The sequence below is a fragment of the Cnephaeus nilssonii genome (assembly GCF_951640355.1).
Source record: "Cnephaeus nilssonii genome assembly, chromosome: 9".
In the NCBI taxonomy this organism is placed as follows: domain Eukaryota; kingdom Metazoa; phylum Chordata; class Mammalia; order Chiroptera; family Vespertilionidae; genus Cnephaeus; species Cnephaeus nilssonii.
In genome coordinates this window covers 19,946,260-19,970,419 of record NC_137080.1, presented here as the reverse complement: position 1 = coordinate 19,970,419, position 24,160 = coordinate 19,946,260, and the positions used below count along the sequence as shown (strand labels likewise).

The following is a 24,160-nucleotide window of genomic DNA, read 5'->3' as shown; positions in this document are numbered from 1 at the left end:
TTTTACTAAACCCCACTCTTCACAAGGAAGCCAGAAGTGTGACAGGAAGGTGTGAGTTTTAATTTACACCCCAGTCTCGCAAATAATGACTTTTCACACCCTGCTCTCGCTGCTTAGCCTAGGGGAGGAGTGCTGTGGCTACTGCTGTCTGAGCAAATTAAACCCAGGGCTGTAATTCTCAGAGGCGTTCTTCTGTATTTAACCCTTGTTTTCAATTCTGCAACTTGGTGTTTGTGAATACTTAGGAGAATGTGGCTCACTACTTTGAAGCAGACTTGTTTTCTAGGGAGCGATTTTGAAGGCTGCTACCATTTCAGGTTGTCACGTATAAAAGGTAAATGTTTTCCCTTCCACCACTCTCTGATGTGGAAATTCAAATACACAGAAATGAAAAATACAATATGAACTGAGAGAACTTCTAGCAATAAAATTTAAAGATATGAGCTAATAAGTACCTTTTCTTTCCTTACGATTCCATTTCTCTAAGAGTAGCTTTCTCCTGTCTTTATGTACAAGTAAATCTGTAGTATAGCATTTTGATTGAAAGGTGAAATTGAAAGTAATATTAAAACATTAAAATGTTTTGGTTTCTTTTCCGTTTCTCCCCAGTGCATTAAAAGTAATTTGGATTGAATGATAAAAAAATAAAAGAGAATGAGCTACCTAAGGGAAGTAAAAAAAATTACTGAAATTGGTATACTTGTTTTAATTTTTCTAAGTTGTTACAGAAAAATAGTGGCATGCAAACATACCTGAATAGTTACGGATTAGTTTCAACTCGGTATGCACTTCTTTCACTTATGATTATTAGTACACTAATATTAATTTTCCCATTTTGAGTCTGCCCAACTAAATTTTTAAAAAATATTTTCTCAATAATCTTAATTTTCCCTAGTTATCTTAACAATCATCATGGTATTTAATAATGTTCTAGAGCTGAATGGAAGAAAGGAAAGAAATATTCAGATTCTCCTGAGAAATTTGGCTCCTACTTCCTCCTCAAGCAATCCAAAGCGGCTATAAGCTGTCTCTGCTAGCTGGGGAGCCACAAGGGGTTAACCAGTCTTGGTTTACTAAGTATCTCTGTCAGGTTTTTTCTGATCCTTCCTCCCTTCCTCCCCAGCCCACCCCTTTTGTAAATGTCAACCACTTCCTGATGAGCCTAGTAGTGGTGAATTTCACACCTTCCTTCTCTTTGTGAAGAACCCTGGGTGTTAATGGTAGAGGATAGGGTACCATAGTAGTCTGTGGCTGCCTGTTAGTACAGCTGAGGGATGCCTGTGGAAAAAAAATAGGAGAAGGTGGAGAAATTTGAGCAATGAGACTAGGAAATAGGTTCAAATTGGTCTCATTTTTTAAGAGAATTTGTGTTTTATTAGCATCTTTTTAGATATGTATTCAGAAAATAGTAATTTGAAAGAAGGTTAGAATTGAGAGTCTCCCAAAGGAAGGAGCTGAAATTAGAGAGCCAGTTGGTAAAAAAAAAAAAATTAATTAATTAATTAATTAATTAAAATAAAACAGCAATCAGAAAGAAAAACTAAAGAATCCTTCTCTGACCTTTTATTCTATAGGTGTATTTATTTACAGGTTACAGCAATGGAAACTTGGTCCGTTGACCAGGTCTGCAGTTGGCTGGTGGAGAAAAACTTAGGAGAGCTAGTTCATAGGTTTCAAGGTGAGTTGCTTACACTTTTTTTTTTTTTAAAAAACGTTAATTGAGCAGCCTAGATATTGGGTGTCCTTTGTGGCTGATAATTGCTTTTGTCGCCTAATGCCTGTGAGTGGGATGTGGACTTGCTGCTGCGGGGACCTTTCATTTTCTGACTGTTTGCATTTGACCTAGTATTCACAGGAGACTGTAATATTTCGAAAACAACTCAAATAAAATAAAGTCTTAAGAGTTACATAACATACATACTTGATATTATTTGATGCCACTTTAGTCCTTAAATAATGCAGCAGGCATTTTGTGCAGTGCTGGATTTACAAGTATTGAAATGTTGCGTGGCAGGTGCTATTGGGAATAATTTCCTGAGAAGGTTTTTTTTTTTTTCCTTATAAAAATAATGCCTGTAAAAAGGAATCAGAAATGGGAAGGTGATAATGTGGAAGGAATATGAGTTTATTGTGACTCTATGTTCTAGTACTTTCTTAGATATCAGTTTGGAATTGTGCAATATCAGTGTTCTATCTTTAAAAATACAGAGCATTTTATAACACCAGAGGACAAGTGTAGATGATCCTTGTAACACCAGAAATAATTTTTTTTTTTGCTCAGAATGTCGTGCTTTGCAGTGCTTTTCCAGGCAGGCATGTAGACTCTCTCTTTCTTCTTTTTCCCAGAGGAAGAAGTAAGTGGGGCCGCTCTTCTAGCACTTAATGATCGGATGGTTCAGCAACTGGTAAAAAAAATTGGACACCAGGCGGTTCTGATGGATTTAATTAAAAAATATAAGCAGAGGCGTCAAGGACTGGAGTCCCCAGGAAGCCCTAGAGCACCAGCTCTGGTCCTACGAGCAGCAGCAGCTCCAGAGTAAGTCTGCATGAATTCCTCATTTTCTGTGCATGATATTTGGGGTTCAAACTCTTTGAAAATTGTGACCATTTCCTGCTAGCTTGTGTGTACAGTATTTCTAACATCTGCATAAAGGACACTTTTTGCAAAGTTTTATGAATCAAGATATACATTTTTTTAAAAATGCACCACTTTTTAAACAGTGACTCCAATGGTTAGGGTTGTCCTATAAGCCAGGAGTTCCTATATAGAAAACTCTGTAAGAAGCAGTTGAAATGTACATACAATGTGAGTAGAAATGGATCTCTGTCCCTCAGGTCTTAAAATCAGGGTTTGGGAAAGGCATTTTTGCTGCTCCTTTGCTTTACTTATTTATGTATGTGTTTATTTGCCAAGGATTCCTTTTAGTGGCTAATTTATATTCTCCTCTAGAGCCTTTACATATAATTTGCTAGAGGCCTTCACAATAATTGGCTAAAGACTTTTGCTACAAGGATTTCTAGTTTCTCAAGAGTATTCTTGGAATGCTGAAGGCTATGATAGCATCCCACAAAAATCATGTAGAAAATTTATGGTGGCTTTGAGGTTTAGGGATGTTTTCATTTGTTTGTTTTTTATCACTGACTTTTGCAAGGAAAAGGAATGATAAAAGGAACTTGAAAATTAAAATGTTCATTGTACAAATCTATGTCCCAGGATCATTTCAGGCATTCTGATTAGGTTTTTCCATAATTTGAGACTTTTTGCAAGGTTTTTAATGTTAAATAATTGCTGCAGACCAATTAGGCATTCATTTTGAAAATAGGATGGTGATGTTTGCTGAAATCCATTCTATGTGTTTACTTCCGTTTTTTTCAGATTATAACTGTAATAACAGATATTTGTGTCTTGCTCTCTGATAAGCAATATAAAGTTAGAGAGACCTCATTTAAGTAATTTGATTCCTAGAGTATTTGGACATTTGGGACATGGAGGGGGATCGGTAGGCATGAAGGGATGGTCTACGGTTAGTCTGAAGATTCTACATTGTTTTGACATATCTATGCAAAAGCACATTCTTCACAGGTGACTTTTGATGAAGCCCCATTGCATGCTTTCACTCCTTGCCAGCAATGGGAGGGTGAGAACCCCAAACAGAGCTCAAAGTAAATTCCCGGCATTCTTGGATGAGTTGGACTTTGAGCTGGAAGTTCTCTTCAGTTGACTGGAATCTTGACATGGCCTTAAGCACAACTTGGAAGTAAACAGACAGCCTTGTTTCTTTCCACTGCGAATCCGTTTATAATGTTCTCTAGTAAATGAGAACTAACTGGACTGCCAGGAAATCTGGGCTTCATTCCTGGTTCTACCACTGAATTGGATTGATTGCTAAATATTGACATTCCTGCTGCTTCTTCCGTAGGCTGTGAAAAGTCATTCAGTACCTAACTCTTGGTTAATTCACACTGATGGTAGGAGTATCTTACTTTTTTTGAGAAAAATCTCTTCTTATCCTAGACCGAAATAGTCTTGTGTTAAACATTAAGCAGTGCTAAGCTGGTTAAGAAAGCTTTTTTCGAATGGAGCCAAGTCTTGGAACACAGGTTGTCCAGGGATTTAAGAGTGGGGGCTTTTTCACGCTACCCAGTAAGTTGGTGATTTACTTTAAGGATTGTGTTGTCTTGTATTCAGGTTAAATTACTCTGGTGCAAAACCACAGTTGCAGTTGGGCTTATTAGTTATATTTGGTTAAAATGTTTGTCGGCTTATTTGCTTATTGTCAAAATATTGTCACTTGACAAATATATTGTCACGTAGAAATCATAATAGAAAGAGGCACAAAAATATGCAATTTAATTAAAACCTCTCGAGAAGTGCTTAATAAAGGTAGGAAACTTGGTGTAGCAGAAAGAACCCTGTAGCTAGGTATCAAAACAATTGATTTCAAATACCTGTTCTGATATCAACTACTCATATAGCCTTGGAGAGTTGCTTGACTTTTCTTTCAACTGTAAAATGAAGCAGATAGAATAAATGATGCGTCAGACTCCTTCTAAAGAGTCTATAATGGCATTCAAGACCAGGGATTCAAGATCAGGGTTTCAACTTGAGCGCGTATTTCACTTAATGGCTAATGGTGCCTGGTATGTTATTTTGAAAAGGATTTGTAGGCCACATCTGGACTTTAGCATCCTACTCAGACAGGCAAATGATAGGAATCTATAATAGGTAGGAATATTTGCAGCTGCTTTTTGGTTGTTGCTCTTATTGAAGCTGGAAGAAAAATCACTGAACAGAAAGTTGAAAAACTGGGATCAACTCCTGGCACTGCTGTTGAGTAGATTGTGGTGGAGAGCAAGTTTCTTACCCTCTGGGCTGTAGTTGCATCTCTCAGAAAATGAGGGAGTTAGTGGAGTGTGGTTCTACCATTATGAGATCTCACAGATAATTAAAGGTCCCCCAAAATGGCAGGGAGTGAAGAAGGGATCTGACATACTCATCATAATCCTCCCCCTCCCCCTTCCCCTCCCTCTTCCCCTCCCCTCTTCCTCCCCTCTCCTTTCCCCTCTCCTCTCCTCTCCCCGTCTCCCTCATTCTACTCTTCTCCTTCTCTCTCTCTCTCTCTCTTTTTTTTTTTTTTTTTGCCAAATAAGAATATTAACCAATAAAGGTACATTTTATTATTACCATCATTTTAAAGGAAAATATTATCTTGCCACCATTATAAATATGACCGATGGGTGAAAATAGCATTGTGAACTGGCATCAGTCTGTCTCCTGGTATATATGAACTACTGAGTGAGATGACCCCAGAGGGTCCTTCTTTCAGTTATCTTAGTCATGACTAATGTGGATCTTGGGAGTAGACACAGATTCTAGGTTAACTATGGGCTACCACCTACTTTCACAGTTTCTGTGATGTCAATGGTTGAGGCTCCTGTTGACTAGTCCCTCACCCACCTCTTCTTTCTTGGTAACAGGGATAAACAGTCCTCCAGTCCAGCCAACCATGGGGAGCAGACGCCAACTTTCTATCCTGCTGAAAACCTTGCTGATAGACTAATTGACCAAAGAGTACTGAAACAGAGGTGGGATTACCGACTTCTAAACATCTAAAGCCAAATGATAATATTTGTCTTTTTTTTTTAATGAGACTTTACATAAGTGAAAATTTTGTTTTCCTTAAGGGAATTTTTTTTATAGAGTGATGAAGCTATTTGATAAAAGATGAAGGTTATATTTTCTGATCTTTGTGTTGGAAAAGTGAAGTTTTGAGGATTATATTCATCTTTCAAGTATAAATTGTTAAGGGAAAAAAGGGATTTATCTGTTGTAAACTGTCCATGGTGATTGGCAGCAGCCACAAAATAATGTCCTATAGATAGAATGTGTCATTTGAGGAGTCTTTGTTTTTGTTTTGAATTTTGAAGCTGTTGTTTTAACTTGACTATCCCTGATGGAAGTGCTTTGGTAAACATTTCCTTATATAGTAGTCCCCCCTTAAGCACAGCTTTGATTTCCATGTTTTCAGTTACTATTCAGAATATTAAATGGAACATTCCTGATATAAACAATTCATAAGTTTAAATTGTACAGTGTTCCGGGTAGTATAATGAAATCTTGCACTATCCCGCTCCATCCCTTCTGGGATGTAAATTATCCTTATGTCTAGTGTTCAACTGTCTATCTGTTCTTTAGTGACTTAGTAGCCATCTCAGTTTTTCGATTGACTGGCAATATTGTATTGCTTATGTTCAGATAACCCTTATTTTATTGTTATAACTAGAGGCCCAGTGCATGAAATTCGTGCACTTGCGGGGGGGTCCCTCAGCCCGGCCTGAGCCCTCTCGCAGTCCGGAAGCCCTCGAAGGATGTCTGACTGATGGCTTAGGCCCACTCCCTGTGAGGAGCGGGCTTACGCCAGAAATTGGACATCCTTACTGCTGCTGGCAGAGGCAGGAGAGGCCTCCCACCACCGCCGCTGCGCTCGCCAGGCGTGAGTGCAGCTTCTAGCTGAGCAGTGCTCCCCCTGTGGGAGTGCACTGACCACCAGGGGGCAGCTCCTGTGTTGAGCGTCTGCCCCCTGGTGGTCAGTGCACATGATAGCGACTGGTTGTTCTGCTGTTTTGGTCAATTTGTATATTAGCCTTTTATTATATAGGATTGTTCTATCTGATTATTAGTTATTGTTATCTCTTAATGTGCCCAATTTACAAATTTAACTTTATCATAGTTATAGAAAAATAAACAGAGTCTATATAAATGGTTCCTAGGTACTACCCATGGTCTCGGGCATCCACGGGGGGGTCTTGGAAGGGATCCTATGCAGATAAGGGGATACTACTGTATTCCTACACTGGACTTAGATGGTGTAATATTTCAATATATGGGCTACATTGGAACAAAGGACAACTATAGACCTAGAGAACCGGACCCAGGAATGTGGTTCTCAAGCACCCCTTTCACCACAAAGCCTCCAAAAGTAGCCAGTCCCCTCTGTAACTGTTCAGGTGTGAGCAGAGATAGGAAAACAATAATTAGTCCCAGTGATCCGTCCCTAGAGCCACTGTGAATCGGTATTCTCATCTGCAAAGTGGGAAGAATAATGATACTTTCCTTATGGTTCTCTTGTGAGCATTAAAAATAGAGGATGCCTGCCTAGTGCTAGCTCAGTAGAAGCATGTGGAAGTTATTCATTGCGAGTACCCGTCTGCACAGCACTGCTCCAAGTAGCGTTTCCTCCTTCCTTAGGACTTCTTTCTTCTCCCCACTTGCTGCCCGTGGGAGATGGGGGTGCAGCCTTCTATTCATGTAGGTCTGTTCTCTTTGCTAAGCCCTCGGGTGGCATTCCATCCTCATCGTGGTCCTGTGACACCAGCAGAGCAGGGTATTATTCCTGTGGTTTCATAGGGTCACAGGAGCAGCCTCGTGCTTCGTGGTGTTTCTCAGTCTTCACAGCACCTGCTAGTACTGAGGGGAGGAGGAAATAGGACTGGCGTAGAAATGGAGAGAAAGTGGGAGGTTTCAAAATGAGAGCTGAATACTGCCATATCTGTCTAATCATAAATTCTCCCTTAATGCGTTTGACCCCCTGCTGCCCATCTCTGTCCATGAGCACTTCAGAGTTAAACATGTCTAAAAATGACCTCATATATTTGGGTGTGAGAACCACAAATCCACTCTAATTTAAGACAAGGGGAGTTTGTTGTAAGAAAATCATTTCCTAGCACCAGGGGAAGCCAGGGGTAGAGCTGTTCCTCCTCTGATGGAGCCACGTGACAGCCATCCCAGGCTCTGTCCTGCTTCTCTTGTCCACCTCATTCCCTTGCTTCTCTCTGTGAGGACGGATTTGTCCTAGTACTCAGTGCTGCTCTGCCCTCCTCAGACTGCCTGGCATATAACTGCCTTGCCCTGTTGCTGCCTTTCTTTACCTACTTGCTCATCCTTGAAGGTTCTGCTCAAAATCTCTTTCAGGAGCCCCTCCATTGACGTTCCAGGCCAGGCAAGGACCCCGGTCTCCCATGCATAGTATCTTTGCTTTACTCGTAATACTCGATGATGAAATTGGTGACTTTAAAGTTTATAGTCCCTCATTAGACTGAAAGCACCTCAAAGACAAAGACCAGGCCTTTTTTTGTCATTGTAAACACAGGTTTGGCGCAGTCCCTGACACAGAGGCTAAGCAGGAGCTTTTAAATTGAACGGAGGATATGTGAGCCAATGAAAAAAATGAATAGCTCATGGGGTAGGATAAATATTTTAGTCTCTATTTCTTTTTAGATCTTTTGATACAATTCATACTAAATATGCTAACTTTTTAGCAGAGTTAAACTCCAGGAGTTTGTAGGTCACTCACACATAATAGGCTAGAAAGTTGGTGGTATTTGGCTACAGGGCTTTTACAAAGCCAACTGCTCTATGGGGGCAGGAAGGAATGGTGGATCAAGAGCTGGCTTCGGGGTCTCACACCCCTGGGTTGGAATCCTGATTCCTCCAAAATGCCTTCCAGGTGGCCTATGCACAATATAGGATGGGAACTGGCATATGTCGTCCTCGATGTCCAAATGAGATAACATATTAAAGTTCATACAAGATGGCAGTCATTATGCTTGTGATTTCTTTTCATATGTTCCCTAAAATGAATGTGCTTTCCATCCAGATACTTTGCAGACAAGAAGAAAGAGAAGGCTCTAGAGGCACAATGTTCACCTGACTTTGGCTCTTGAATAACCTCTAGTAGAAGCGTGTGTGTCCCCATGGATGAAATCCCAGCGTACTGAGACACAATGCAGTTTTTTTCAGTGATAGGTGATATCATGCTTTTACTGCATTGTTTAAGAGCCCTTCCTTCCTTCCTTCCTTCCTTCCTTCCTTCCTTCCTTCCTTCCTTCCTTCCTTCCTTCCTTCCTTCCTTCCTTCCTTATATTTTTATTGATTTCAGAGAGGAAGGGAGAGGGACAGAGAGATAGAAAGATCAATGATGAGAGAGAATCATCGATTGGCTGCCTCCTGAACGTGCCCTACTGGGGACCGAGCCTGCAAGCCAGACATGTGCCCTGACCTGGAATTGAACCATGACCACCTGGTTCATAGGTCAACGCTCAATCACTGAGCCATGCCAGCCGAGCTTAAGTGCCCGTTCTTGATGGAAGAATTGCAATGTCTCATACTCAACATGTATTGGTGATCCGTAGGGAAAAGATATTTTTTGCAGTGATATTTTTGTTCTCCATCTACACTATTTAAAACTTCGCTTCTCTTTTAGTACCAAATAAACCATGAATCAGATAAATAGGTAGATATTTCCTAAATGTTACTTTAAAAAACACTTCACTTGAACTTTAATTGTGTGCAGGTGTTTTGCTTCTGCCTTTGGGCATAATTATAAAATTAGTCATGGTTTCATGCATATTTAAAAATTGTTTTAATGACGAATTGGAGGTGGGGGAGGTCTGGTTACTGCTATAGAATGTGGGAGAATGAACTCACCCACATGCCTATACTCAGTAAGGCAAATGTTAGTGGTCAACACGTAATGGATTGTATGTAGGCACTATCCCACACACAGCTCAGATGAGGACACCGCAGTCATGTAAGCATCTTATCTAACACAAAATAAAGAGAAGATTCGATGAAATGCACCAGCCCAGTTACGATTCCATTAGTACCCATTCCAGTTAGATGTAGGATTCCTCTTTACTTCCTACACATTATGTCCTCCAGAGGTCCAGCGCTCTGGAAGGAGGGGGAGGGGCTGCCGTGGTGAAGAACCAGTCTGAGGAACCAGTCTGATTCACCTTTGCGATGCCTGGCACAGAGTAGGTGATCAACAAACTTTTATCACATGAAGGAACAGAAATAGGAAGTATTTCTGTGGTCTCATCTTAATTGAATTAAATATAGTCCCTTGGACTTTGACTAGAGGATGTTTGAGTAGAGACCCAAATGAAGTGAGGAATATTGATTAGACAGAATTGATATTTTGTTCAGTGGAGGATATCTTTGGACCCAGGCAAGCAGGACTTGCAGAGTCGGGGAAATTGGGCCGGCATTACTGATAAATAACTCTCTGACTCCTGTCCATTTCTAGTAAATATCATATGAAGTCTTTAGAGAGATCCAAATTGAGCTTGATTTCTAATCTATTTTTCCTATTTTGTTCAGTCTAAAAGTTACTGAATATACACCATGAGCTAGGTATTATTTAGACAGTGGCAGGCAGGGGATGCAATTTAGTCCTTGCCTAGGGGAACTCAGAGTCTGGTAGACAAGACAGGTATGTAAGCTAGTAATGGCAATATTAAGCAAGTATGCAGAAATAGAAATTCACGGGCACAGAAATAGCATAGAAGAGGGAGAAACAAGGCTTTCAGGAAGTGCGTGTGGAGAAGGTTTCTGGGGGGAAGCTTCACAAAAACTGAGGGAGGATTTTGAAAGGTGATTAGAAATTCATTGAAGGAAAATGGGGCAGGAGAGAATGACATTCATAGCAAACAACCAGCAAATGCAAATGTACAAACACCTGAAAAAGCACAGGGGATCCCTTTTGGAGTAAGTACTTTTGGGGAGGGAGAGATCGCAGCAGAGAAAACAGAGTGGCTGGAATTGGTAGGAGATGCTGTTAGAGAGGTGAGGAGGCTCTGTGCTCTGCCAGTGAGCAGGGCAACATGGACTATCCCATTAGATTCACCTGGGGACCTAAACAAAACATGTCAGTGCTAATGAGAATGGAAAGAGGGATTGCAGAAGATAATTGCCATATAGTCAACTGCAATAAATATTGATTGAATGAATGAATGAATGAAATGAGAGAGTAACATACTGGGAAATAGTTTGGGTTGAAGCACAGATTGAAGCTGGAAATTAACCTGTTGCTGTATTGAATCTGGTGTTCAATTGTCGGTGTGCTTATTTTAGCTAGCAGATATTTTGGTATAGTGACTGCCGAAGAGGAAAAAAAGGAGGGAGCTTATCATAAAAAGAGAGGAGAGTGCATTCTCCTCTTTTCTTTATTCCCCATCTTTCATTGTATCTCATGCATTCTTATGAAATATCACCTAACATTCTAAAGGAACCTGACCTCAATATTTTCATGGGTGTTTTCCTAGGACGACTAAGGCTTCCATGGTAGTGCCAGAAAATTAACCTACTCAGGCTAATTTGGGAACTCTTTCTGTTTTTGACTTCTACTTTTTGCCTTTATTCCTTTACTTTCATTCCAATCAATCTTATGAGTGAAGTGGATTGAAAGCTACTTAGTGCACCTGGGTACCTGTTACTTGGAAATTTTACTATAGCGTCTTCTTTTACACACTTAATGATCAGTCACTAACTTTAAAGTTTTAAAGTGGTTCTGATACTTAATTTTATAAACAGCCTTATTGAGGTGTCATTTATGTAACATAAAATTCACCCATTTAAAGTATACAGCTCAGTTAATTTTACCAGATTTATCTGGTTGTGCACCCCTGGTCACAACCCATTTTGGAACATGTCCATCACCCTAAAAATTCCCTCGCTCCCTTTTGCAGCCCATCTCCTCTCCCACCCCTAGCCCCAGGCAACTACTGATCTGCCTTCTGTAGCTATAGTTTTCTGTAATGTTTGGTAGAAACTTGCATCTGAATGAAATCAGAGTATGTGACATTTTTAAAAAAATATATATTTTTATTGATTTCAGAGAGGAAGGGAGGAGGAGAGATAGAAACATCAATGATGAGAGAGAGTCATTGATTGGCTGCTTCCTGCACACCCTCTATGAGAGACTGAGCCTGCAACCCTGGCATGTGCCTTGACCGGGAATTGAATCGTGACCACCTGGTTCATAGGTCGATGCTCAACCACTGAGCCACACCGACCAGGCTTTGATACTTGTTTTTTTACTTAGAAATTAAGTTTACCTTTAAAATAGCCAAGACAACTAAATTAAGTTGATCTTATATTTCTCTATAAACAGCAGCAGGATAAATTAATTAGAGGAATTTTCTTAGCTGCTAAGACTTGTTTATGCCTTACTGCTGAATTGCAACTTACTCTTTTTATTTGTTCAGTTTTGAGCTATGTGCTACATATTATTTCTTCAAGATAGATGGAATAATATTCTTCCCAACCTCAGGCTTTATTCAAAGTCTATATTATTATGACTCCCCCCTCCCAAACTTACAAGTATTTATGTGTGCAAAGGAAAGGAAAACAGAGATACCTAATGAGCCTTCAAACATTTGTGGGTAGATGAATGGATGGAAGATGGATTGATGACTTCCATATATTTAGGTCTCAGGAAATGCTTTATATCAGAAGTTCTCAGGATGTAGAAAATGAATATTTTAGGTATCTATATATATAAAAGCCTAAGAGACCTTTATGACCAGTTGCCATGATGTACACTGACCACCAGGAGGCAGACACTCAATGCAGGATCTGTCCCCTGGTGGTCAGAGCGCTCCCACAGCCAACCTCCCCCAGCCAACCCAGATCAGCCCCGATTGGGCCAGGCCGAGGAACCCCACCCATGCATGAATTCGTGCACCAGGCTTCTAGTATTTGAAATAAGATTTCACTCTGTGTGTTTTTGTTTAACAGAAGAAATGTGAAACATGTTCTAGCAAGGAATAAAGCCTTGCAGGGGACGAAGTCCTATGTTTTACCGGAGTTTCCCTATGATGTCAGATGCGTGCTAGCAGAGCAGAAGTGTCCTGACCACAGCATGAGGATAAGGATCATTGAGTTTCTCCAGGCCGACATGACCAAGTATCTGAAAGGCTCACTGTGAGTAATTACAGGGCTGGCTGGTTGCTTTGGGAGATGGCCTATTGTCAGAACTTACTAGGAGCCAACCCTTTTCAGATTTTGGATGACATATCGGTCATAAGTCTAACATTGCCCAATATTTGAATGTCTCCGTTGTTACATGGAAAGATTTGAAGAAAAGGGAGTGTAATTTAGACTCATTGTAAAGGAAGGGATTGGGCAGCTTGGAATGAAACATGTCCTGTTGCACTGAACAGGTACCCCAGCACCCAGCAGTATGACGATGTGGTCAATGCCCTGCTGCAGGCCCACCCTTTCCTGGAAGAGGACGGCTGTGGCTTTGTAAGTGACCATTTTATTAATCTCAGCCCATTTAAAAACAATAGCCTTGCCCTAGCTGGTTTGACTCAGTGTATAGAGCATGGGCCTGCGGACTGAAGAATCCTGGTTCAAGTCCCATAGGCTCCATCCCAAGTAGGGGGCGTGCAGGAGGCAGCTGATCCATGATTGCCTGTCATTATTGATGTTTCTATCTCTCTCTTTCTCTCCCTTCCTCTCTGAAATCAATAAAAAAATAAAATAATAGCTTTTCATTGTTTAGTAATTGTATGTCTCATTCCCCCTTTAATTAGTTGCGCTCTCTCTCCCTCCCTCTCTTTCCTCTTTTTGAAACTTTCTCTTTGTGTTCCTTTATTTTTTTAAAATACTTTATTTTTAGTTCACAGCAAAATTGAGAGGATGGTGCAGTTATTTCCCTCATGTACCCCATTGCCCCCACACACGCATATTCTCCCCCATTTTCAATATCCCCCATCAGAGTGGCACATTTGTTATTAGTGTATGATTGTCTAACTACTATGATGTGCACCTGAAACTAATACAAAGTAATATTGAATGCAAACTGCAATTGAAAAATAATTTTTTATAAAAGTGGAGTACTTTATGAAGACAGAAGAGTAAGGTGAAAATAATACAATTTTAGGAGTTAAAGAATCTAAAATCAATAGTGAGCATATTTACTCAATAGCTATGTGTCACTGGAAAAATATTTTTAGTTTAGGGACTATAATTTTTATAGCAATATCATAAGATTGTTGTGTGGGTAAATGGAAGGATAGAGTTAATGTTTCTATTACTGTGATGTGAAAAGATTTGAAGCCCAAAGGTGATAGATAAGTAAAAAGTTGTATTGTTTATGTGGTATTATTTAAATCTCCTTGAAGAGCAACGGTTCTGTTTTGTAATTTTACGCAGTTTTTATGGAAACGAGCCCTGAAAGATCGCTTTAAATACGTGAGAAGACCCATAGAAGATGATGAACAAGTGATGAGAAATAAGTGTAAATTTGGACATCGAAGAGGCCAGAGAAGGAAATCTCCTGCTGATATCAGATTTGATGAAATGAAAATTGCCCAAATAAAAGTAAGATTGAATCTTGAACTGTTCTGACAACTCATTGATTGGTTGATGGATTTGGGGCTAATAAGCAGTAACATTTGAAATCATTAAAACAAAATAAGGTATCCTTTTGGTGTGGTCAGAAAGCAAGAAAATCTGTGTTTTGCAAATAATGTGATGACAATAGTTCCAGAAAAGATCTTCCGAACCCAGTTTGAGCAGAGTTTGTTATTGAACATCTCATGTTTATTCTTTTCCAACCTTCAAAGAAACTAGAAAAACACTAACGTTCTGGATCCTGGAATATCTTCCTGGATTGTATCTTAAAATGCATCTTGTGTTCTTGCTGTTCTTATTGCTACAGAAAGATTTTAATACTCGTGATGTAGGGTTAGGTACCTGTAGTTTTAAAGTGTCAGGAGGAAGGTAATCCACGTGCATGGATACAAAACACTATAACTTTGTCTAGAAGGAATCCCACACCACCCAGGTGACTGTGAGGAATGTTACTCATAGCTCTGTCAAGAGAACAGATAATTCCACAGTAATTAGCTATCTGATTTGTTCACAGTTAGACTGTCGATTGCTATCCATGTTCAATGCCAAGTGTAATTACACATGATGATACACATCTTATGAGTGCATTATTATAATATGATTTATATTATATAAAATATAAAATGAGTGCAATACAGCCTATCATTCAAATTTCATGAAGGGTAAAATTGAAATGTTAAATATGCAACACATTGATATTGTGAAAATATTTTTCAGGAAGAAGCTGTTTGTTTAGATTCTGAAATAGATGAACATATTACCTGGCTCCAGCAAGAATATGTGAAAACAGTCAAGGACTGGAGAGAAATCGATAAGAGGATGAGCCAGACTTTGCAAATAAGAAGGAAGTTGATTGGCAGCAGAACGCCTCTGAAGGACATCCTTAAAATGTTTCCTTTCCTCAAGTGCCCTTATCAGGTATCTTTATTCGTGTATAATACTCTCTGATTCTAGTGTCCAAATTGATTTGTCTCTTTCCTCTTGAAGTGGAAACAGGACTAGGCAGCAAGTGTGAATCTCAATAGGGTGTGTGAGGCCCCATTGGCTACAACTAGGACCACTTGGTGAGAATTTCTGGGACCTATTTCTAATGACATGCACTGGCTGCCTTCGGATTTAGAGTTCCCTGTCAACAGGAAGTGGGGAGGGGGACAGTGACGGTGGAAGTCTCTGAGGGGAAGCACTTGGCCAGTGGCTTTAAGAACAGGGGATTCCGTAAAGATAAACTGGTTTTGCTTTCACCTTATACTCAAGTATCTTGTCACAGTTTATTTCTATCTGATCTTATAGTCTCTAAAGCTCTCCTCTTTCTCTAGGATCCCTTACAACACTAAGTTTTGGTATTTTTCAAGGCTTGCCTCTTAAAATCTAAGTTTTCTTCTTTTTGCCTCTTGTTGGACACTGCCAAAACTTAACAATGTACCAGTTTGTACCTAAAGCAACGTAAGATCCTAGAATCTTAATCTTAGTTAGGTAACCTCAATAGCTAAAATACGAATATATGCCCATTTAATTGAGTCTGCATCCAAAGTTTTAATTCTACGGGTCGAAGTTTGCCATGTCCATTATTTATCTTTTCCTGCTCATTCAGACTTTCATTCTTTCCTCCTTCTCTGTCCTAAATCTTTACTTCTCTACTAAAGCTACTCAAATATCTGGTATATACTTTAAACTACATTCAAAGTTTAAAATAATCCTAAAGAGTTATTTACTTCCCTTCCATTAGCTTTTCTAGTGATCTGATATCATTTTCTTCTTTCAGATGTTCAAAGAATTTCAACTTCTTACAAGAACAGATATTTATAAGAAAACAAGGCACATTTTGGAATCCTACTCAGACAATATACTGACTTCTTTTTCAGTGGTGGACAATCCAATCAACATTGCGCTGCAAGAAAAAATGAAACAGCACACAGATGAGGACAGGTTGAAATGTTAGTAAGCCTGCGAGTGGGGCTATCTGGTCTTAGTCATCTGTATAATTCAGGATGGTTGAAAAAGTTGTTTTCATAATGAGTAAAATTTAGTGAAACAACATATGGGAGAGAAAAAGAATTTCTCAAATAGGAGGTGTTGGGGTATAAATACAAAAAGGCACTTGATCCTATAAAAGTATATTTAGGGAACCAGTAATCTGTTAATTTCATAATCTAGATCACACGGTAGAGCTTGATAAAAGGACAGAGATCTGGGGAACAGAACAGGAGACCTTGAATGTTTATTAGATGAGCATGTGGGTTAAAAATGGCTGTGGAACACCAATCTAAGAAGGCTCGTTTGTTCTCTGTAGACGGTAAGGATATTTTAAAAATCCAGATGCTTTATACTGGCTTTGCTACAGCAGTTAGGAAAAGCTCCTTTTACTTGGACTGTAAGCATGTTTGCTTTGACAGATATGAAGATGACAGCCACATGTTTACTCCTCCCAGACGTGTTTGGGGATGATCCCAGCCTTTTCGTCATTGTGAACGAGAAGGTATGCACTGTATCAGTGATCGCTGGTTTGACATTTCACATCGTCATATTTGAAAGCAGGATGGTGGTCTATTTGGAAATATGTTTTGTCATTTTTACAAATATGCTAATTTGCAACAAGCTCATTTATTATAATAAATCCAGACACCTTGTATTATTTAGCTATTTTACACGTCTTTTTTTTTTTTCAGGTGCAAGTGTCCACTCCCGTGTTAGAAGTTAAAAACCCTTTCAACATTGATGTCTGCGAATTTTCTCTGTATTTAGAAAAAGAAAGACTCACAAAAGTGGACGACTGCGTTACGGCCTTGGCTGCTTTAGTAGCTGCCTTTCATGTCTTTGGGATCCAGTGTCCAAGTCGACTGTCCCAAACCCTCAACTTCCTGGAGACACAGATTTTTGATATGCACAGTCCCTACTTTCCTTCTATGAAAGAAAAGGAAAAGGAAGCAGGGTTTCAACACCCGGTCACTTGCTAAATATTGTATTAGAATTGATCTCTGGGATGGCTGAAACTTTACAAAAAATTGTTGGAATTAGAGTTGTGGTAGATAATTAGAAAATCATTTTGTCTCAAAGATGTAAATGAATTTCAATGCATTTTTTTTAAATCCTTACCAGAGGACATATTTTTATTGATTTTTAGAGAGAGGAAAGGAGAGAAATATCAATATGAGAAACATCAATTGGTTGCCTCTGACTGGGGATCGAACCTGCAACCTTTTGGTATACAGGATGACACTCCAACCAACTGAGCCACTTGGCCAGGGCTCAATGCTTTCTGTCTTTAATCCTAGATACTTAAATTCTCTGAAATTCTGTAATAAAATAATCCTTAAAGACGTTTATTTATTTTGATTTGATTTGAGAAATTCCATGGTCCAAGTTACACTATTATGGGTGCATTCGTTTTTAAAGGGCACTACACTTCATATTTGCTAAGTGTTTGGTTTAGGGTATGACCTTGCTCTTAACTCGATGTGCCCACCTTTGAAAGTCTTAATGCCCAGGAGCTGCACATTTGGGGGCTGTGGGCTGCCTCCTTGGTCTGACCATTGCTTGGAAACATTTCTCTTGACTGTTCATTAAAATGCTAAGCCAGTGAGATAAGACAGTGAAAGAGAAGCTGCCCACCTCTACAATGACCGTGTACTAATGACTTGCACGGGAATCGACAGGAAGAGTACATAGCAACTTGGCACATGTCACTTTCCCATAAACTAGCTCCTATTCCAGTTTCCATTTCTTCCCTTTCACTAGAATATGCCTTTGTTCCTTACGAACTTTCCTTTATTTCCCCCATTAACCCCCCTCCCCCCCGCCCACACATGCTTTTTAAATTTCATGATCGGTTTTATTTCTCTTCTTGCAAATTAATTTCCCAAGTTCTTAAAGCTTCCTTCCCTTTGGAGGTCTGCGATCTCTATGGCTGAAGTTGAAGGAAAGCCTCTTTGTTCCTTTAGGCTGGGCGAAGGGATGGCGGTGGGTCTACGGGGAACTGTGGTGAAGTTTGGCTCCAAAGATGCAGGTTCACATAAGCTTTATTATCTCTTTCAATGGTGTTTCTATCTCCAGAGCCAGGCACAGCCTGGCCACTTGGTAAATATCCAGTGTTGATGGACTAACCGAACCCTGCTTTGTTTGGAGGCTGACTCTCTAGAATCAAAAAGTTGCAAAATGGCAGCCAGGGGCTGTACTCCAGCCTACAGACCGGTCTCTCTGGGCTCACACAATGTTCCCTGAAATGTCTGAAAATGCTTTTAGGTGGAAAAGGTCCCATCCAGTTCCACATTCCCCATCCCTCCTTTGTGTCTTAACCCTAGCCTGCTTCTCTCCTTCCAGGCTCTCTGCCATCATGACCCCCACTTCCTCGGTGAAGACTGAGAGTGTGTCCCCAGGAAGGAATGGGGAGGAGGTTTCCCCCTTCTTGAGGTACACTGATCCATGCTTAGGATGCTCAATGCCTTGCCTCTAACATAACATGCTGCTTAGAATCCAGTGAGATTTAAAAGTCTTTTTTGCTTTATAGGCTTTAAGCCAGAAAAAAAAAAAAAATCCCCAATGGGTGTGAATCCTACTTGATATAACAATAGAATTTTTCTTTTATTATTGGCAATATTACAGATGTCCCATTTCCCCCTCCTTTGCCCCTCCCACTCAGCCCCTGCCCCACCCCAGGCTTTCCTCACACTATTGTCTGTGTTCATGGGCTATGTATGTATTTCAGTTTTGAATTTTTTGTCGCTCTTCACGTCGGCTGGGACATAGTTGGACAAACAATTCTCAATCCTGCAGTCTTTACACAGCTAGTGAGTACCCGTGTGATACCGTCCCTGGTTGATGTTGTTCCTGTTCTCCTACTTGACAAGTTTTCTTAAAAATCACACATATGTACAGAAGTATCTGCAATTAAGATTTTATTTCATTCATGTCAGATATAACAAGTGCAATTTGAATGTACAAATTCTGAACAAAACATAAAAAAAGGAAATGAAAACTAACAAAGCAAAACTTGTTGAAGCAGATTCATGCAAAGAAAGGAAGGAACACTAGATATCGTGACCCTGTTCTTACCTGGAATGATGACATAGGCAAAAGACTGCTAACAGACCTCCACTGGGGAGGGGGGTGGGGGGAGGACAGGAAAGGAAATTCTACACCAGAAAAAAAAAAGCAACTAAAGAGGGGTGCAACTTCCTCAGAATTCAGACAGCATGCTGCAAACCTACTTTCTACTTTAAGATAGACCTTGAATTAATGTTCAATCCTGAAATTACATCCAAAGGCTGATAAAATAATTTACCTTTTTGTTGGAAATGCATTCTTGCAAAAGAAACGCTACCAGCTACCACTGTATAGGTAATCAAGGGCTTTCATTTAAAGTGCATCCGTATGCTTACACAGCGAGGCGAGCTGTTCCACAGAGAAAGGAATCTCTCCAAAATGGAGGTTCTCGAGTGATTGTTTTGGGAAGTCGCCTCCCTGATCTGTGAGCATTTAGAATCTTTGCTGGTGTTGCTCCCTCACACCTTGCCTTCTCAGTCAACATGCCTCTCTCTACAGCCAACCCTGAAGGAACACCTTCGGGTTTGGAGGACACGGCAAGATCTGGGACAGAGCTGCTTAGGGATTAGTGTTTCTATGGACAGAACAAGCCCTTCACCGATCTCTGAAAAGCACCTCAATGACAATTAGAGAGAAGCTCAAGATAATCTCATAAATAGTTTCAGATCCTTACAACACGCCCCCCCCACCCATGTAACTGCATATTCCATGACATTGGACTCTACAAGAGCCCAGCACACAGGGCATCCCCTAAGTTATTTATGCTTATATATTTTATTTTTCAATTCCATTACTTATATACATGATTTTTGGTAATTATAGTAAAGATGCTGGTGAAATTAATTTGTTTAACATTTCATAATACGTGCAAAAGCAAAAACACAGATTTAAGGAAAAGTGATTTTTACAACTATTCGGCCCCAACGATAACAAGCAGTTAGGCAATATCATGACTTGCAAAGTTATACTTAGCATAATGTTGCAATTCAAAATATGGCACAGAATTAACAATACAGATAACCAACTGTCACACTGGCTGAACTTAGCCAGGTTTAGACACTATTTTGGTTTAGGTTGAAATTTGATTATATAAAAAGATTCCTGAAAGTATTGAAAAAGAAACAGTGTACATGAAAGAGAATTCATCAATGTTTACAAAATGCCAAAAAGTCATACTCTGCCCCCCATTGTCCATAAATAATTAATGAAGCCCCCCCTTCTCCTCCCCCCCCCCCCAGCCTCAAAAAGATTTACAAAGATAAATTTAGCTCAGTGAACAGAACCAAAGGATGACTGTTGTTAGACAGTACCTGGTTAAAAGCTCAAGCACTTTCTTAGGAATTCATATATATTGTCTCTGGAGGAATATAAATAATCTGATCGCACTGCTCTTCTGAGTTTTGGAGACTTCTCACTGAGGAGTTATAACTGTCCTTGTGCTTTGAATAAAACATGAGCTTTAAAGCAGAAAGCTGATGGTATCCAAAATTCACCATCTTCAAAGTTCATTGTGAGAGTTCTTCTCTGCAGCTTTGAACATCAGGATAGAATTGAAAATTTTGAGAGCAGGGCCCAGCTTAATGCTCATAATTTTAACAATGTCTGTTTGCGTCATAAGCAGAAACGCTTCTCCATCAATTTGCTGAAATGGGAGTAAAAGACAAAAGACGGTGAGTTAATTGGATATCGTGTTGTGGGGAATAATCAAGTTTAAATTATCAGCTGTCTTATATACAGCAACACTAAAACGGCACAGACAAGGGGAGCTCAGGTGTACAAACATTTCCTGATAAACGGATCTTTCTTATCTACAACAACACAGCAGATGTGGACTGGGGCAGAGTAAAAGTTCATTCGTCTGAAACACTGGCTCCCAGGAAAAGGGAAGGTGCCCATACCTTCCAGTGATTACTCATAGGTGCTGACTTAAGAAGAATTTGGGAAAGTGTGGGGTGCCTCAAATTCAGTTCCTATCATCACAGGTTTTAGTCTAAAATTAGAGATGAAAATAGGTACACAGGTATTTGTGGCTATAATCAAAGGCTTCAGACAAACATATCAGCTCCATGCTAATAATTTTTTAAAAAATTAGTCTTCCACCATGAAGAAAAAAAACTGTGATAACATTTCTAGAGTGGCCATAATTCTCCTTCACGTACAAAAGAAAAGCAGTTACTAACAAGGGCAATTGACAGTGCAATTGGAAGAACATGAGATTGGTGTTAAGAGTTGTAGACTCTCTACTTGGGTAACCATGAGAAACCCCCTTTCTCGCTCCACATCTCCTCTAAGACTAATAGACTATGCTCCTGCAGAAAAGCGTACTTTGAGGTTCAAAGATAGAATTCTATGAAGATGATGTCTAGTTCAGTGGGCAGTGAAAAGGAGTGGAATCTTTTTATATGACTTTTAGCTCTTGCGGAGTTCCACCATCTTAAAAGAAATCAATTCACTTCTTTTTCAGTTTTTCTATTTTGTACAAGAAGTAAATCACGCATTTGTTCTCTGCCTTAGAGCACACTGAAAACATTGACAGCGATGTAGCGTTATGGGGTGAATTGTGCCCTTCTCAAATTCATATGTTGAAGTCCTAACTCCCAATAACCTCAGAATGTGCTCCTAAAATAAAAGTTTTTATTGACTAGAGAGAGAGAGAGAGAGAGAGAGAGGAAGAGAGAAATATCGATGGGAGAGAGAAATACTGATCGGTTCCCGAACCCGCAACCTGGATCTGTGTCCTGACTGGGAATCAAACCGGCGAACTTTTGGTGAACAGGATAACACTCAACCAACTGAAGCCACACTGGCCAGGGTCAGAATGTGATCTTATTTGGAAACGGGGTCATTGTAGATGGAATTAGTTAAGATGAGGCCATACTAGATTCGACTGGGCCTCTAATCCAAGATGACAGGTGTCCTTATAAAAATGGGAAATTTGGATAGAGACAGACGATTTGGACATAGAGAAGGAAGACGATTGAAGACAACACCATCTACAGTCAAAGCACAGAGGCCAGGAGCAGGTCCTTTCCTCACAGCCCTGGGAAGACGAAGCCTACTTGTCAGACTCCTAGCCTCCAGAACCGGGCGACAATACGTTTCTGCTGTTTAAGCTACAGGCTTATGGTACTTTGTTATAGCAGCCCTAGCAAACGACTACTACTCTAAATTCTGTAAGCAGTTCATTAAATAAAGGCTGATAAATATAACTAAGTAGCTATTTCTTAAGATTTTCTTCTATCCTCAAAAATAAAATAAACACCTGTAAATCCAAACTGTCTGTATACTTAATCAGTACTAGTAAGAGCTACATTCATCATATACCACGTCAATGAACAATTATGGGGGGAAAGTTGCTACTTTCTGGCAAGGAAATAGTCTGCTGTCTTAAAGGAGAAGGAAAGACATTCTGATGTTAAATTCTGAGGGTAAGACCTATTAAGTGGCAGGTCTGAGAAATGTCCTAACGTGTTTTGAGTCATTTGCTCTGGTCATTAGCTTGTGTTATGACAGCCCTCTGATAAAGCAAGGCCAAGCAGAGAGGCAGGTGCAGTAACACTTCACTCAACCACGGCAGACCTTAGCAGAATGAACGATGTGAGAGAAATCTTCCAAATCCTGAATGAAAGTGTCAGCTAGCACACCTGTTCCCAAAGAGCTCACTGCAAGACTGAACTGTTTTATTATAACCTTGGGCTCTACGGAGTCAACTTCTGAGACTACGTAAGAGTTTAACATGACGGATGACTGATGAATAGGATCATTCAGAGGGCAGTGAGGCTGGGATCTGAAAGCTGGAGTGGAATAAAGTTTCGGTAGATTATTATTTTTAAGGTTACACTGAAAAGGGAAAAAAAATCACCCGAAGCTAATACCAGTCTATTACATACAGCTGCTCTGATGAGTGTCGTAAGGACAGGCCTCAGTTGGGAGAAGGCAGACTTAACTGAGAAAGTACTTTCTAAGAACAGGAATCACTGCAATGTATTATGGCGTTTATTTTCCATTCGTTGCTTTTATAATACATCCAGACTGGTCCAACTGTGGAGATTAAGTATCTTGCTAAAGGCCCAAAACGAAGGAGCAGGATTTGGAGTTTGGGGGCTCCCACCTTCCATTCCATTGCTCTTCCCACCATGCACTCAGGTTCTTTTCTAGTGCTTTCACTCTGCACACCACAGCAGCATGCTTTTTGAGTGTTTTCCCAGAGTGTAAAAAAATGAGTATATTCACTCATTAAAAACTTATTAAGCATCTATTATGTTGCAAATACTCTTCTTGGGCTTGGACATACAGCAAAGAAAAAACAAACAAAAACAAGCAAGTAAGCAAATAAAAACTCCCTGTGGAGGAGTTTACACTTTAGTAGTGGGAGAGTGTAAGCAAAATTAATTAATTAGAAATGAATTAATAGTAATTCATTCTAAAAGGTGGTTAGTGCTCTGAAAAAAACAGCTGGTTGAGGAGATGAGTGGGCAGTCGGGGCAGAAATGGATGTGTGGGGGCAGGTGGCAATGTGAAGCAGGATGGTCAGGAAAGGACTAACAGAGAAGGTGACATCTGAACAGAGGGAGTGAGCCATGTGAACCTCTGGAGGAAAAGCATTGCAGGTCCTGGGAAGAGCTGGGTGTGCCTGGGTAATCTGAGGGACAGCAAGGGTCCCAGTGTATGGAATATGTAAGCAAGGGGCAGAGCAGAAAACGTGGCCAGGAGCTGTGAGAAGGCACTGGGGTGTCAGATTGTAGGCCCTGGTGAGGATTTTGCTTTTTCCTCTGATTTACTACTGAAAGGATAGGTATGGAGGAGTGACATGATTTGGCATTTTTTGCAGGATCACCGAGGCTATGCTGGGAAGAGATTGTAGAGGAGCAAAAATAGAAGCAGGGAAACTGATTAGGAGGTACTGTCTTAATCCAG

The 24,160-nt window shown here is 40.0% G+C and overlaps 2 protein-coding genes across 12 annotated transcripts in view; one reads left to right on the top strand and one right to left on the bottom strand.

Moving 5' to 3' along the window:
* Positions 1 to 1,599: 1,599 nt before the first annotated feature.
* SAMD3 (sterile alpha motif domain containing 3) lies at positions 1,600 to 16,142 on the top strand (the record flags this gene model as incomplete). 2 transcript variants are annotated; one of them, XM_079781040.1, is made up of 8 exons in its annotated part: positions 1,600 to 1,678; positions 2,347 to 2,536; positions 5,479 to 5,586; positions 12,581 to 12,766; positions 13,006 to 13,090; positions 14,003 to 14,170; positions 14,921 to 15,121; positions 15,966 to 16,142. In XM_079781040.1, 8 exons carry the CDS (start codon positions 1,600 to 1,602, stop codon positions 16,140 to 16,142), a joined length of 1,194 nt encoding a protein of 397 aa, XP_079637166.1. The 2 variants fall into 2 exon arrangements, with proteins under 2 accessions (XP_079637166.1, XP_079637167.1); XM_079781041.1 differs by lacking the exon at positions 12,581 to 12,766.
* A 2,976-nt stretch (positions 16,143 to 19,118) lies between these two features.
* L3MBTL3 (L3MBTL histone methyl-lysine binding protein 3) overlaps positions 19,119 to 24,160 on the bottom strand; it is a 96,797-nt gene continuing 91,755 nt past the window's right edge. For all 10 annotated transcript variants that reach the window (XM_079781281.1, XM_079781288.1, XM_079781284.1 and 7 more), the window contains one exon: positions 19,119 to 20,885. In XM_079781281.1, coding sequence (XP_079637407.1) covers positions 20,742 to 20,885 — 144 coding nt within the window. In that variant the 3' untranslated portion in view covers positions 19,119 to 20,741. The remainder of the gene's footprint in view (positions 20,886 to 24,160) is intronic.